This window comes from Trichosurus vulpecula, chromosome 1 (assembly GCF_011100635.1).
Source record: "Trichosurus vulpecula isolate mTriVul1 chromosome 1, mTriVul1.pri, whole genome shotgun sequence".
Classification (NCBI taxonomy): domain Eukaryota; kingdom Metazoa; phylum Chordata; class Mammalia; order Diprotodontia; family Phalangeridae; genus Trichosurus; species Trichosurus vulpecula.
The window spans coordinates 243,544,574-243,561,045 of NC_050573.1; the positions used below are offsets into that span (position 1 = coordinate 243,544,574).

Sequence of the window (16,472 nt, forward strand, 5' to 3'; positions counted from 1 at the left end):
TCCCAGAGGTGGGTGATTCATACCTCATCCAGGAGAGCAATGAACTTAGAATGTAAGGAGTCCCTTCTCCCATACTAAAAACAACTTTTTCATAACTATGATGTCTGTTCACCTCTACCGCTCCAACCCCCCTTTATCTTTCAAATCACAAATATGCATACCTCGATCACTGGCATTAACAGAAAAGGCTATATTGCCATCAATAGGTGTGTACTCAGAGACAAAATACCGTTTTCTGGAGGGGAAAAGAGTATAAGCAATATTAATAAACTTTTTATTATGCTGTGACTCTGAAAAGATTACTCTAAAATCACCATAATCTCACAGAAAGCTTTTTCCCTGCTTCTTTTTTTGTTCACTGAGTATTCATCTTTCCTCCATACTCATCCCGAAAAATGACTCTGCTTTTTTTTTTGCATGTGTTCTTTGAACAGTTAACAAAATAAGAGTTTCTTTTTGAAGTCTTCATCTTAAAGTCTGCCTCTTACAAATTTTAGGCTTTCAAAAAGTATTATTCCAGACTAATGACAAAGTAAACACTTAATCAGAAACTCAGGGGGAACAAAAAAGGAATGTGAATTGATTTAATTCTGATGATCAGATAGTTTTAGCAAATAACAGCCATTAGAAAAAAAAATGCTCTATGAATTATACCTAATTCAGAAAAAGCTGGCTTAGTGCTTCAACAGGCCTCGGAATGCTTGCTTGCTTGAAAAAAAATTCATATTCTTTATTAATAACTGATAGCCAAATGAAAAATAACATCACATGCAAGTTTGCTTTTTTCCCTCCTCTAAGGAGATCAAAAACATGTTAAGTCCTTACCTGTAGCACCACACTGTAAAAAACATTCCAAAGAACACAATCAAGAAGCCCATGTAGAAGAGCCACATAATGACATACATGGCATCCAAGCCAAGTATCAACCAAGGAGCAGGAGGCGGTGGGGGCTGGGGCTTGGGCCCACAAGTCAGGGAACAATCCTGACAGCTACAAGGTCCAGTGACATCATCCACTGACTCATTGCAGCCTTTGGTGGCATTGTTCATTGGTTTCATTCCACTAGTAGTACTGTTTTCTAAGAGATTAAATAATAACGAGTTAATACATTTTAACAACTTCACAGATTAACCAATTAACAGCACATCTTAACAGGATGAGAACTTGCTTTAATTTGAAAAGTTGGTTTTAAATGACAACACACAGAAAAGAACCATTTGTAATATTCATTTTACATATATATCTACAAACATATGTATGTGCATATTTTAAAACTACCATCAGAAGAATACTTTAACAAACCAAAGGAATAATCAAAAAGCCAAAAAAAAAAACAAGTCTCCCTCTTTCTTTTCAACTTGATTTACCTCTCACTATGTCTTCCCTGTCTTCCCCTCCTCCCACCCACAACTTCTGATTTCACAAGTACAGGCGATTCCCTGTAAGGGCCAGCAATGGATTCATTTCCCACCTTAGACACATAGTAGCTATAGGACTCCTATATAACTTTTTAGTATACTAGTGTGTTGGTAAGCAAAATGGGCTCCTTAGCACTTAGTTTAGCCAAGTGCCCTTGAAGAGTTTGGCTTTCGTTTGCTTTGAGTAATTCAGTGCATTTCATTGAGTCTTACTAAGTGCTGAGCCCTAGGCCCAAACCCCTATTAGGTGTGGAACCTATGTGGGTGTGGATTGGCAACTAAGGTGAGGCCCAAGGTGGGGCTAACTCCAGGGAGGGCCTAGTTTCCATGTCTGGGACAGCAAAGGCTTTTAGACCACGTTAAGTCGCCTCTTTGTGATGATTTTAGGTCACGCATGTGTGACTCACCCCTGATGCTGAAAAAGATATAAAACCAGGGGTTGGCTTTCTCTTCTTTGGAGCTCTTTCCCACAGCCATGGTGTTGCATGTGACTCTGGGCCAGCCCTTGTTCTGAGCTCCTGGGCTGAACCTAGATGTTGGTAACTATGAATTGTACTGGGTCTGTCTGTCTGTAATTTGTTTAGGGCTCTCACTTGCGATGGTGTTGATGCAGAGACTCCAAGCAGCTGTAGCTAAGAGCCCTCCAGCTCGTAACCTGGATGCTGAGACTTTGTTAAACTCTGGTAACTACGTATTGGGATTTGAATCCGACAAGGTCTGTCTGTTCATATTTGTAATTTGTTTGTATTTTGTTCTGAAGTTCAGGGTACTGGCTTTTTCCCCTGAACTAAATGAATGATATTTGTATGCTGAATTAAAGCAAGCTTGTCAACCCCTTAATGTAGCTTTCCTTAGTTAAGCAGATCAAAAGAACCTGTGCTTTTGCAGCATGTTGGCAGCTTTCTGGGTGCTGGTGGATCTTACACCCCCACAACAGCTGCTAGCCAGATTGTTGAAACAACTAGACAGTTTTCTATTTCTCTATCAATAAGCATTCATTAAGAATCTACAACATGCAGTCATTCTGGAAAGCTATTTGAAGCTGTGCCCCAAAAGTTCCTAATAGTGCACCCTTAATTAGTTCCTAATAGTACTACCACCACTAGGATTATACACCAAAGAAATCAAGGTCTCCGTATTTACAAAAACATCTACAGCAGCAACATTTGTGGTGGCAAAGAACAGGAAATTAAGGCAGTATCCACCAAATAGGGAACAGCTGAACATGATGCGGTATATGAATGTAATGGCATATTATGGTGCCATAAGAAATTACAAAAGGGACAGTTTCAGACAAACTTGGGCAGGTCTGCATTAACTGATGTAGAATTAAGTGAGCAAAACCAGCTGAACAATTTATACAATAGCCACAACAAAGTAAAAACAAACAACTCTGAAAGACTTAAGAACTCTGATTAGTGCAACGACTGACTATAATTCCAGAAGCCCAATGATGAAGAACAGAGGCAGCTAGATGGTGCAGGGGATAGAGGGCCCAGCCTGCAATCAGGAAGACTTACCTTCTTGAGTTCAATCCAGCATCAGACTAGCTTTGTGACCCTGGGCAAGTCACTTCACCCTGTTTGCCTCAGTTTCTCCTCTGTAAAATGAGCTGGAGAAGGAAATGGCAAACCACTCCAGCATCTTTGCCAAGAAAACCCCAAATGGGGCCACAAAGAGTGGGGCACTGCTGAAAAATGACGATGAATACGATCTACCTTCTAAGACAGAGAGGTGACGGAGTCAAGAAAAATGGAGACTTCTGGACATGGCCAATGTGAGAATGTTTTGTTCTGCTATGGATATCTGTTATAAAGGTTTTTTTTTTTCTTTCTCAACAAGAGGAAATGGAGAGAAAATAAATGCTTGCTAATTGAATAAAAAATTAATTAAAAAAAGCTATAGCACTACAGAAAGGCAGGGAGCTCCTATTTTTTACTTGGAAATTAGAAATGGGCAATTCTTTAATTTGTTTTCTCTCGTTTGAGGGTTACTGAATATTATGATTTCTGACACACAGGCCAAAGAAGAAAGGGGGGGAAAGCCTCCTATTCGCAAGGCACGTGCTAAGCACTGAGGATACAGAGGGAAAAAAAAAGGAAAACAGTCTCTGCCCTCAGGGAATTTATATGTCTACACAAGACAGATATGTAGTAAATGGAAAGTAATGTGACGAGGGAAGGCACCAACAAGTGGGGTGGGGAACACCAGAAACGGGAAAATGTAACACACCTAGGATAAGAGCAGGAGTGGTCAAATGGAGGAAAGATAATCTTTTTTTATCACATTTCTCTAACAAAGGTTTGGTGCGTGTATGTGTGTTGTGTACTGGAAACAAAGTAGATGCCCATCAATGTAATGAAATATTACTGTGCTGTTAGAAATGGTGTGTGCGATGAATATAATCACAGAAAGATCTATATGAACTGATGGCAAAATGAAGAAAAGCAGTCAAGAAAACAATATACACAGGGACCACAACAATGTAAATGGAAAGGATGACATCAAAAAAAGTAAATCTAACAAAGTTATAAAGCTCAAACACAGATATATAAGAGGACACCCCCAACTCATCCTTTCATGGAGACGGGAAGATCACAGGCGTTACATTCTGCACGTTTTGGGACGTTTTCAATATATTGATTAGTTGTGCTGATTTTTTTTTCTCCTAAAAAATACTATTTGTTATATGGGATGGTTCTTTGGCAGGAGGAGGGAATACTTGGGACATCTATAATGATAAAAGAAAAAGAAGATAATAGTAAAATTTTATTTTAAAAAAAAATAACCCAGGAGCGGGGAGACTTAGTAGAGGAGCGGGTTTATCAGGGAAGACAATGGGTGCTATTCTGGATGTGTTCAGTGTGAGATGCCTACGTGGCACCAATTTGAAATGTCCCATAGGCAGCTTGTGACACAGGACTCAGAAACCAGATTAAAGAAAGTTGGGAAGCAAGTGAGTGAGAGGAAGGGGAGGCACGGAGAACTGACAACATTTTCAAATTTATCTGAAGAGACAGAGCGCGCGAGAGTGAGAGCGAGAGAGAGAGAGACCTGAGGTTAGCAGGCATGGTAGGGTGTGGGTTTTTGTTTTTGTTTTTTAAAGGATGGGATAGCCTTGGATTGTCTTTAGGCAACAGAGAAGAAACCAACAGAGAAGAGAGATTATAAATTGGAAGGGGGGGAATAGTGAGGACAGCCTGCTGAAGAAGATGGGAGGGCATGGATCAAGGGTAATAAGTTGCTATAAGCACCATCCTATTCCTCCATAAACTTCCTCCATAAACTATGTATTACTGTACACAACGTGCAATTAAGCTTTGGGACCAGGATTCTATCACTACCCATGTTCTTATACTTCCTTCTCCTTCACCTCTTAAATTCAATCAGTTCCCAAATGCCACTGAGGGTATCCCTGGTTCAACTTCACCTAATCTACAGTACGAGGCCTCATTACTATGCTTGTCCACCTGTCCAGATCTTACTGCTCTACTTGTCTCTGTAATCCAATTCTTCTATTGCCAGATGAATCCTCTCAAAGCACATACATCTGTTCAGGTCATTCCTCTGCTCAAGTCTTCAGTGGTTCATTACTGCCTCAAGTTTTAACTCCCCTGCCTGACATTCAAGGCCCACCATAATCTGGCACTACTCTATTTGCCCATACTCTTGCCTATGATTCTATGATCTAATTAGATAACAGTCACCAAAAACACCTTCTGCTTTCCTTCCTCTGTCCCTTAGCTCAGGCAGTCACTTATGCTGAGATATTCCTTTATCCCTCTTTTAATCTGTTTATTCTTATCCATTTTTAAAAATTCAACTTAAATGCCAGTCCCCTAGGATTGCGACTTAGGGGTCAGCCTCAACTCCTCACTCTCTCTCATCCCCCATATCCAAGCTGTTGCCAAAGTCTATTGATTTTACCTTTGCAACACCTCTCTCATACACTCCCTTCCCTCCTCTGACACTGTCACCTGATGGAGGCCTTTATCGCCTCACATCTGGACTACCACAATAGCCTGTTGGTTGGTCTCCAGGGCAATGAGGTTCTCCCCACTCCAGTCCATCCTCCACTAAGCTGTCAAAGTGATTTTTCTATAGTGTAGGTCTGATCATATCATCTCTCCTAGTTAATAAACTCTAATGGCTCCATATTACCTCCATAATCAAATATAAAAATCTTTGTTTGGCATTCAAAGTCCTTCACCTCAACCTTTCCAGTCTTCTTATACCTTAAAACCACTTCTTGTATTCTTCAATCCAGTAATACTGGCCTTTCTGCTGTCCCTTGAACAAGACACTCCACTGAGCTCCCAAATTGGGGTATTTTCTCTAGGTGTTCACTGTGCCTGGAACCCTTCCCCTCCTCATTTCCACCTCCTGGCTTCTCTGGTTTCCTTCAAGTTCCAGATAAAATCCCCCCCTTTTCCAGGAAGCCTTCCCTGATTCCCCCTAATTCTAGTACCTTCCCACTGTTGACTATTTCCTACTTATTCTGTATAGAGCTTGTTTCCCCCATTAGACTATGGGTTAACTGAACGCTAGGATGTCTTCTGCCTTTCTTTGTATTCTCAGCGCTTAGCACAGTGCCTGAAACATAGCAGGCACTCAAGAAACGTTTGACTGAGAATGAATAACACTCTCAAGACTTCTTTGTACACAAGAGATTTTTAAAAATGTTTTCTGAATTGAATTAGTTCCGTAAAGAAGAAAACTAACACTGTCTTATTTTACTTCTAAGGAGTTAGCGTAGGGGCCAACTACAGTAGTGCCACTGGCAAGGGGCCCCTTTTTGTTTATTAGTAGCAAACTATTTTTAGTTGTAGTCTTCAATTTCATTTTAATTATATGCCTTGTTGTTCCCAAATCAGAAGCAAGACATCACTTCAGAGTTCACATCATCACAGGACCCTTCAAGGCCAGCTAGTGCAACCTCCTCTTTTAGAGGCTAAAGGTCTGGCCCAACATCACGCGGCATCTGAGATTCAAACCCTGGGCTCCAGACTCCAAAGCCAGCCTTCTTTCCACTACACCACTGACAGAATCTGATAAGTCTCACACCACAGAATACAGGTATGAGGAACTAAATTCATGTAACGTCAATCCTCTCCACCCCGCCCCCATCCATGCTGTTTATTCCTTGGCATTAAAACAACAGACTTCGAACACAATTGACAAAGAACGACTTCCCCTACCTGAAAAAACAGGTGTGATGGTGAAAGGCGCTTGTCCATTATCTTTACTGAACATGTACTCAATCCAGTTGGTAGCATTGCAGTCTTTAGGGTCTTTCCCGCAGAGAAGCCCCAGGGCTTTATCATTACTTGAGGGGGCCTCAACATCCCGGCAGGCGTTATACATGGCTAAAAAACAACAATGGGGGGAAAAGGTGAAAAGGAATATACTTGCTTTAGTTCACCTGACTCTTCTTATAAAGATGCCCCCGCTCCCCCGCCCCAAAGAGGTGAGCACATAGCACGTGGGGCCTGCACTCACCATCCACGGCTCACACATGCACAACTTATCCCAGGTAGAGCCAAAGTACATGAAAAGAAAGGGAGAAACCAGCTGGGGATGTCTGTGCTGCAGACTCTTCCTGACTCATTTTGTGCCTCCAGATAACAAGACGAGAATCAAAGAAAAGCAGAGCTCACTATGTATCAGAGGTGGAAGAGAACTAACCACATTCGCAGAGTCTGTCTCATCGCTGGAGGTGCTTCAGACCCACAATGGGCAGAGAAAAGACCCCAGCTCAACTTCAACAGAGAGAGTTCCAAGCACCACAAACCTGACAGTGCCGTATAAATGGCAATCATTTCTACACCACAAAATAATGAGAATGCGGCTTCTTTCCAATCTGTTATTTTCTATTAGAGGCAGCTAAGTGGTATTAAGGATAGAGGGCTGGATGCGAAGGAGACCTTAGTTTGAATCCTGCCTCAGATACTTACTAGCTGCGTGATCCTGAGTAAGATACTGAACCTCTCTGTGCCTGAGTGTCTTCCTCGATAAAATGGGGATAATAATAGCACCTACCTCACTGGGTTGTTCCAAGGATCAAATGAGATAACACATGCAAACTCTGAAGCACTAAATAAATGCTAGCTGCTGTTATTATCATGGTGGTGGTGGTTGTTACCTTGTGATGATCCTTTAACTCAAAGGACAAAAGCACAACGCAATCCAGATGGCACCTAAACAAAGGTCTTCCAACTCACTAGGCACTCCTCCCCTACACTATCTCCTCTATATTAACTTACCATCTGCAAAGCTCTGCGTAATGTAGTACTGCAGTCCTTCTACATTTGTTCTGGTCTCATTTGTGGTGGGATCAACATAGCTTTGGGTATCTGTAACATTCAGAAACCAGCTCTGTCGAGGGCTGCAGGTTAGCTCACAAAACAGGTTCATCAGGTTGTAAAAACAGGATGGACACCTGAAGAAAAAGCCAAGAGGAGGCCGTGTTAACCAAATCCTACGGGATACAGGTGAACACAAGTGGAGCTGCGATGAGAACGTACCCCATTCCAAATCCCTACTGGTTTTTTTAACAAAGTTTCATGGAAAGAAAAATACTTCTCTGTACTTATCAATTCACCTAGAGATGCAGTCTGTCTTAAAAGAAGAATCATCTCACTGGCAAATGTCAAACATAAAGAGGAAAAAGAGGTTTGATCTAGTAGGTTCTTAAATTTTCATCCTATAACCACCTGATGGTACTAGTAATTTTGGTTTCCCCACATCCCACCTCACCTAAGCCTCCCTCAAAAGTGTGGTAGGACTTCCAGGCTGTTTTAAAAAAAAAAAAAAGATACTCTGGTTTCTCTTCAGATCATATAAATCTTTCACTTGTTACTAAAGATTTCCATGGAGAGGAACAAATTGTCTTTAACTAGTTTTTTGAGGCCTAGATTATGTGAGGGTCTCCCCCTCCTTAAATAGTAAAACTAACCTTGCTTTACTTCTCTCAATTTATTAGTAACTAGGTTTTTAGGAGACTGCTATCTTTCCCATCAAAGGATAAAGCTGCATGGCTGTCTGGTGTACATAAAACCCACACACAGCAAAGTTTTTCTGCACTGTGCATGTGACAGTCCTTTGGTCTGCAGCTACTGCAACTCCAGATGCTTGACTGCTCCAGTGTGCTGAGTCAGCAGCAATTACCTCCACTTAAGGTTTGCTTTGCAGGATTCTGGAGTTCACCCCATAATCTAAATGCATAGTACTCCAGGACTTGAAGACCTACTTCTGCTTAACACCCCACACCCTTGGCTCCTACCAGTCTCTTTAGCTTGCTCCCTCGTCAGAGAGCCTACCGTCATCTCCATTCACCCATATGAACTATGTCTCTAAAGTACTGCCTTGGTTTCTACTCCAGGACCCTTTAAAAAATATTTAAATATTTATCAAGTGCTTTTAGGCTACAGAACACTGCAAGGCACTCAGGTAGTTAACAGGTAGATACAGAACATAATTCTTATGTACAGAAAGTGATACACAGGAGGTGAGGTGAGGGAAGGAAGTAGGAATGCCAGTAATGACTGGGAAGATGAAGAAGAGCTTCATGTAGAAGCAGGCATCTGAAATGTACTTTAAAAGGATGAGTAGGAACTCAACAAGTGGAAAAGGGAGGGCATCCTAACCAGAGGAAGCAATCAGTCAACAAGCATTTATTCATGCTTATTAATGCCAGGCACTGTACTGGAAACACATAGATAAGCAAAAAAAGGTCCATGCCCAGGGGAGGGGAATGATGTGAATTATTACAGGATACACGTACATAGTGTATGTATATATAAACACACAGACACATGTATGTATATACATATAAATACAAACACACAGAGGAAGAAATTTAAACGGGAAGACAGCAGCAAGGCATTCAGAAAGCGAGATTTGAGCTGAGTCTTGAAAGAAGCATGGATTCTAAAAGCGGTGAGGAGGGAAAGCACTCCAGACACGAGGGGACAACCAACGCAAATGCACAGTCAGGAAACAAAGAGTCCTCTGTGATGAAGAGCAAGTAGGCTGCTGTGGCTGACCACGAGGAGCATTTGGTGCAGGGTTCAAAAAGGATCATCCAAATGGGCTGGAATGTCTTATATGTGGAAGAGAATAATAGCAGACAGGGCTACATAAGCATGGAGGGGGAGGGGGGGCCTTGAACATCACACGAGGGGGTTGTGACTTAATGCAACAGGCAAGAAGGAACGACCACTGACAATCTTTAACAGAAGACTGATGGGATCAGATCAGTGTGTAAGGAAGATTACGCCAAAAGTGACAGGAAGGATAGAAGAGGCTGCAGTAGGTAAGGGAGAGTGGAGACGCCATTTCACTCGAAGGGCAGCAGGTACAAAGAGTAACAGAGACGGCAGAGACAGGGATCAGGTAACCTACCAGACAACAGAGAGGGAGAAAAGAGTCCAAGGCAACGTTTTTTATAACTTCAGTAAGTGGATAGTGACAGCAGTGACAAACAATAAAATCAAAAAGAAAAACAGGCCTGGGGTGGGGTGTTCACTCGAACATTTATTTTTAAGAACAACATTTTTAAGACAAACAACTCTGAAAGACTTAAGAACTCTGATCACACCAGTGACCAACCACTATTTCAGATGATTCATGATGAAAAAATGTTACCCACTTCCTGACAGCGGTGATGGGCTCAAGGCATAAAGACCTTTTTTTGGATGTGGCTAACACAGAAATCTGTAGTGTTTGACTTTGTATATTTGTCACCCACGGTTTTGTTTCTTTTGTTTTTCAATGAAGGAGGAAAAGGTGGGAGAGAGAAGATGATTTTCATTAATGAATTAAAAAAAATTAATTTAAAAATATATCCATGGTCCTTTAAAAAAAGAATATACTCAATTTGGGAGCTCTCCTGATTTTTAGCTGCTCCCCTGTCCCTACCCCCCACTATTTTAGGCCAGTCTCTGGAGCAGCTAGGTGACTCAGTTGTTAGAGTGCTGGCCTGGAGTTAGGGAGACGTGAGTTCAAATTCAGCCTCAGACACTTACGAGCTGTGTTACACTAGGAAGCAAGTCATTTAAATTCTGGTTGCTTCGTGTGTCAAATTGGGATAATAACAGCACCAGCTAAGTAAAACACTGAGCACAGTACCTGACACACAGTAAGTACTATATAACCGTGGGTTATCATCATTACTGTTTACTCACCAGCTGCCTTGTTGTGCATACACTCATACTAGCTGTTGGCTCCCCTCCAGTTCTAGAACCGTGATTAAATCAACCCTGCCAACGCTGTTGGGAGGGATGTGTCAATCTACCCTCCCATGACCTCACTCACTATTCCTCTAACTCTCCCTCCTAGCCCCTATTCCTCCAGCTGGGAAGTCTCCCACTATGGGGAGCTAAGTTTCTCGAGGACAGGGACTGCCTTTCTATTTGTATCCCTAACATGTGGCTCAGTCTTGACAAACAGTAAGCACTTAATAAATGCTTTTTCATTCATCCATTTTGAGTTTGAGCTGTCAAAAGGAGATTGAGGTAGACAGGAGGGATCAAACTCAGCCTGCGCTGCAGAACAAAACTGTGAGGGCTACCTACAATTAGAGGGCGTGATCAGGAGGAGGATCCCGCAAAGAAGAAAAGGAGTGGTCAGATAGGCAGGAGGAAACCCAGGATTGAGGGGGTGTGCCGAAAATCCAGAGAGAAGAGAGTGATCAACAGAGTCAAAGGCTGCAGAGAGGTCAAGGAGAAATATAGACTGAGAAAAGGCCACTGGATTTGGCAACTAAGAGATCATTGATAACTTTGGAGAGAGCAGTGTCAGTGGAATGATTAAGGTCAGAAGCCAAGGTGTTAAGAAGAGAGGGAGAGGAGAGGAAGGGAAAGCACCTATAGTAGATGACCTTTTGAGGAGTTTAGCTACAAAGTGCAGAAGAGATATGAGATGATAGCAGAGACAGAAAGATCAAGTAAGTGAGGGTTTTTTGAGGACAGGAGAGACATGGGCATCTTTGTAGGCAGTAGGGAATGAGTCAGCAGTTAGAGATTGAAAGTATGGGGATGACAGAGTGGGCAATCTGTTGAAGGGGGTGGGGGAATGAGATGGAATGGGATTGCCTGCACAGGTAGAGGGGTTATCTCTGGTAAGGAGTGAGGCAACTTCATCATGTGAGGGGTGAAGGAGGAGATTGTGGCAGAAGGCATCTGAGTGATAAGAGACGAAGTGGGAAGAAGAGGGAGATCACGCAAATGGCCTCAACAGTTTTTGCAAAATATGAAGCAAAGGTCTCAGCTGCGAGAGTGGGAGGAGAGGGAGCCACAGGAGGTTTGAGGAGGGATGAGGTTTGGAAGATCTGCAGTGGAGAATGGGACAGTGAGGTGATAAGGGGGCAACAAGAAGACTGCTTAGCAGCAGTCATTCAATTCAAATAAACATTAAGTGCCAATATGTGCCATATGCTGGAGATTCAAAGACTAAAGCAGCCCTGCCCTCAAGAGTTGGGTAGCTAAAGAAGTGAGAGATGAAGCCCTTAAAAGCAGATGTTGAGCAACAACAAGGCAGGAAGAGGGCAAGGAGTCAAAGGGAATGAAGGGAAAAGGAATGTACAAGGAAAACCAGGCTGGTGTGGTCTCTGAAGCCAAGGGAGAAAGGGCATACTCAGGAATGGGGGTTGTGGTAGTGTCCAACGCTGCAAAGACATCAAAAGGAGAGATCTGAACCGAGGCCACTGGATTTAGCAATGAGGAGGTTACTGGTGACCTCAGAGAGAGCAGTTTCAATAGAATGGTAGAGACAGAAATAACATTAAAAGGGATTAAGAAAGAGTGAATGGTGAAAAAGGAGCCTCCCACATCAGTCATAAACTTTTCAACTTATTCAAAGTTTGACAGTGACTGAGGGGACAGAAATGGGAGGGCAGGAAAATGGGGCAGAAGGGCCAAGTGAAGGGTTCTTTTTGAACTAGGAAGACCTTGTTTGTAGGCAGATGGGAAGGATAGAGAGATTGAAGAATAGCTATGCAGAGGGAAATCACTGCTGAAAGAAAGTCCTAGGAAAGACAGGAGAAGAGTCTGCCACACTAGCCTACTTGGATCCTCAAAGGTGGGTTTGGTTCTCATTGTCTTTGTCAAAAGGAGATTCTGTGTCTTTGCTCTGGCTGTACCCCATGCCAGGAATGCCCTGCCCAACTCAACTCTGCCTCTTGGTTTTCCCTTCTTTCAAGACTTGCATCAGAATCCTATTTTTCTGCAGACCCTTCTAAGTCTCTCAAGCTGCTTAGGCTTTCTTTCAGATTACCTTCCATTTACTCTGTATATCCTGCATGTACCTAGACATGTTTTCCCCTCACTTCAATATATGATTTTTGAGAGATCGTCTTTTTGTATCTGGAGAGCTCAGCACAGTGCATTTAATAAATGTTTGCAAAATGACTGGTATCAGCCTTATCTTAGAGTAGGAATTCCTCCTCTTCTCAAGTTGGGGGATTAATGAGATAAGTGTGGACAAGAAAGGATGAGAAGAGAGGGAACCACTTAGAATGGCCTCAATCTTCTCAGGAAAGTTAAGTCAGCCCTTTAAGTGAGAAGCATAAAGATCTGATGGAAGGCCTTGGCAAAAAAGAAATTTTAAATAGTTGCTATTATTGGGAAATGATACAGGTAGTCAAGAAGAGTAAGACAGCAGAACAGTGGTGAGGACAGAACTAAATTAAAGTACCATAAATTAATAGTCCTTCCTTGCCGTTCTCAAGGCAACTAAGAAGATTTTAAGCAAATCAATTAGCCACTATTTATTAAGTACCTATTGTATCAAGAACTTTATTAGGCACTGGTGATAGAAGTACAAAGAGCAAAAGAATCCTTACAATGAGCTCACGTTCTAATGGGAGAAACAACAAGTATATGTAAAATATGTACAGTATACATGTAAATATATGTATATAAAATCTACACAGTTTACATACACAAATATGTAGAGTTAATAAATACAAATATATTTAAAAAGTGATTAAATACAAGGTAGTTTGAGAGGGAAGCTATTAGCAGTTGGAGGTTAAGGGAGGATATCAGGAAAAGCTTCATGCAGAAGGCATGTTAAAGGAAAAGAAGTAGAAGGAAGGAAGGAATACATTCCAGGAATGGTAGATGGCCAGAGAGAGGAGGATAGTTTGGCTGGATCTAGGAGCATACTAATGTCCAATGAGCCTGGAAAAGTGGGTTGGGCCAAGATGTGTAAGGCTTTAAAAGCTAGACTGAGGAGTTTATATTTGATCACAGAAGCAACAGGAAGCCAAAGGAATTGGCTGAACAGGGAAATCATATGGCACTTAAAGAAAATTACCTTGGCAGCAATATGTGGGAAGGATTCCTGTATGTGTGGGAGAATGTTGCAGTTACCAAGGTGAGAGGTGAATAAAAGAAGTTATGTGAGTTAAAGGAATTCTGTTCAAAGAAGATGAAGGTATAATGGTCAAGATTTCCCATCTGTTTGGAAATGTGGGGTAAGGGCGATTAAGAAGTTCAGAATGAGGCAAAGATTATGAACCTGAGAAACTAGAAGGCTGGTGGTGTCCTTAACAAGAATGGGAAAGTTTAGAAAGGGGAGGTTTTTGGGGAAAGATGCTAAGTTTAGTTTTAGATATACTGAGTTGAAGATGTCTCTGGGACATCCAGTTTGAAATGCCCAACAGGTAGTAAATGACCAGGGGCCAAAGGTGGGCAGGAGGATGGCAGGAGACTGAGACTAGATACATACATCTGAGAGTCATCTGCATAGAGATGATAGTTAAACCCACTGGAGCCAAGGAGATTAGGGCCCAGGCTACAGCAGTGAGGAAAAACTCCCATAGTTAGGAGGTACAATGTGGATGAAAAGGCAGCAAAAGACACTGGTAAGGAGTAGTCGGGAAGGTAGGAAAAGAACCAGGAGGGAGTAGTATCATAAAAACCTAGAGGAGAGTATCTAGGAAGACAGGGTGGTCAACAGTGTCAAATCTAGCAGAGGCCAAGAGGGATTAGAACTCGGAAAACATGAGCCCATTTGGTAGCTTTGGAGAGAGCAGTTTTGGTTGAGTGAGGTCAAAAGTCAGATGACGAAGAGTTGAGGAGTGAGGAAGTGGAGGCATACCACTGAGGAAGAAAGAAGAGATATAGGGAAACATGAAGCCCCAGGTTCAAATCCCAGATTAAGCTCTCTCTGCTTGTTTCTTAAAAGGGGATAATCATAGCACCTACCTCCCAAAGTTGCTACTGTGAGGATCAAATGAGATAACACATAAAGCAAACTTTTGTAAACCTTTTTTTTAAATTTTTTTCTGGAGGGGGGAAGGCAGGGCAATTGGGATAAGTGACTTGCCTAAGGTCACACAGCTAATAATTGTGTCAAGTGTTTGAGGCCGCATTTGAACTCAGGTCCTCCTGACTCCACAGCTGGTGCTCTACTCACTTTGCCACCCAGCTGCCCTGAACCTTTGTAAATCTTAAAGAACTAAACACTAGCTATGCTGACACTGATGACGACGAAGATGATGATGATGATAGCTTGAGGGGATAATAGAGTCTAGCAAAATAAATTTTATTTCAGAAACATGGAAGAAGTGCACCTATTTTATATTGTAGAAAACTACATTCAGACACAGCAGTTAATAGTACAGACATTAGGAACAGGACAGCGATGCCCAAGGAGGAAAAAAAATGGTGGCCTAAGGGGGTGGAAGGACATGTAAGAAGTCAGACCTTGCCACTGTATCAGTAGAATTTGGGTAATTATTTTTCTTTGTTATAAAGGAAAGATTCTGGGGTAGGCTGGGGGAAGGAGAAAGGGGGCAGGGTAAGCAGAGAGACAAAGGGAAGTAAATAAAACAAAAACCAAAAAAGTCACTAAAATATTTTTAAAAAGTGAGTTCATCCTCTTTTTTTTCTCTCCTTGTGGGCAGTGACCCCTTTGTTACCTCCCACAATACTTTGTGCATCACTTTGCTCAACCCAGGCACTCGACAATCTCATGGGTGTCAGTCTGCCAACCTTTCTGAGTGATCTGTTGGTAGAGATCTGTAATGGTGAAAAAGCTACTAAAATGAGCAGTGGATATTAATTCAAAGAACCTGGATTCAGTTACTGGCTCCGGTAATTGCTACGTGTTTGACTATAGACTAGCCACTTTTTCAGTGTTCCAGACCTCACAGGTCCCCTCAAGGGCTGAGATGATCCTACAACTGGATTTTAGAATGCTGATTAAGAACTCTGACAAGATCTCAGGCTTCCCTGACGCATCAGAACAAATAATCTGGTTTTTCATCTTCTAAGAACTAACTACAAATGACCCACGATCTTGGAAAGAAATTATCAATTGCTTCCATTACAACTATACCAACATACAGAAGCCACTCTATGACAAGGATTTGAGGACCTTTATGTTGTTGGTAGTTCGCTGCACTGAAAGAATAACATTAGTTTCCATATGCACTGACACATAATTTATTGGAACTTCATTGGTTAAAAAATATTGAACCCTGAAACCCTGCTTTACACACTGGGTCAAAGGAACAAGTCAATCAGGAACCTTTAACTTTCACATGACCAAACAACCATACATCAGCACCACAATCTTTGGGATCTTAGCAAAAATTCCAAGACAAAATTGCTTACAGTTGTCAAAGTTCAACTTTACTTAAGGATTAAGAATGCAGAATGGAGACACTAATCTAAAACAGAGTGAAGGAGAACAATGAGTTCTTAAGGAGAGGAAAGCAGTTGAGCACAAAAGTAAACGAATACTGGCTACAAGAAGAAAGGATCTAATGTGGCTGTTGAAGGTTCAAGGACTATTTGGAAGGCTTCTCTCTCCCCCTTAAGTAGGTACAACCACTAGTTTGAAATCCAACAATCCCTAAATTGTCAAGAGCAAAGTATAGCTAATATTATTCAACAAGCACTTGTAAAATGCTTACTCTGTATTCAGCACTGTGTCCTGCTTTCGAGAAGCTCATGTTTGCCTCTGGATAGCTAGATTGCACAGTGGAGTCAGGAAGACCTAAGTCCAGACACTTACTAGCTTTGTGACCTGAACAAGGCCCTT

The 16,472-nt window shown here is 41.9% G+C and overlaps 1 protein-coding gene and 1 non-coding gene across 3 annotated transcripts in view; one reads left to right on the forward strand and one right to left on the reverse strand.

Moving 5' to 3' along the window:
* Nucleotides 1-16,472, reverse strand: part of NPC1 (NPC intracellular cholesterol transporter 1) — a 54,606-nt gene that overhangs the window by 24,389 nt on the left and 13,745 nt on the right. For both annotated transcript variants that reach the window (XM_036742263.1, XM_036742262.1), the window contains exons 4-7: nucleotides 7,682-7,857; nucleotides 6,617-6,784; nucleotides 826-1,078; nucleotides 162-235 (exon numbers count right to left, since the gene is read on the reverse strand). In XM_036742263.1, the coding sequence (XP_036598158.1) occupies nucleotides 162-235; nucleotides 826-1,078; nucleotides 6,617-6,784; nucleotides 7,682-7,857 (671 nt within the window). The remainder of the gene's footprint in view (nucleotides 1-161; nucleotides 236-825; nucleotides 1,079-6,616; nucleotides 6,785-7,681; nucleotides 7,858-16,472) is intronic.
* On the forward strand, nucleotides 8,233-8,345 carry LOC118835137. The gene has a single exon (XR_005009472.1). It is a non-coding gene; the product is annotated as a U5 spliceosomal RNA (small nuclear RNA).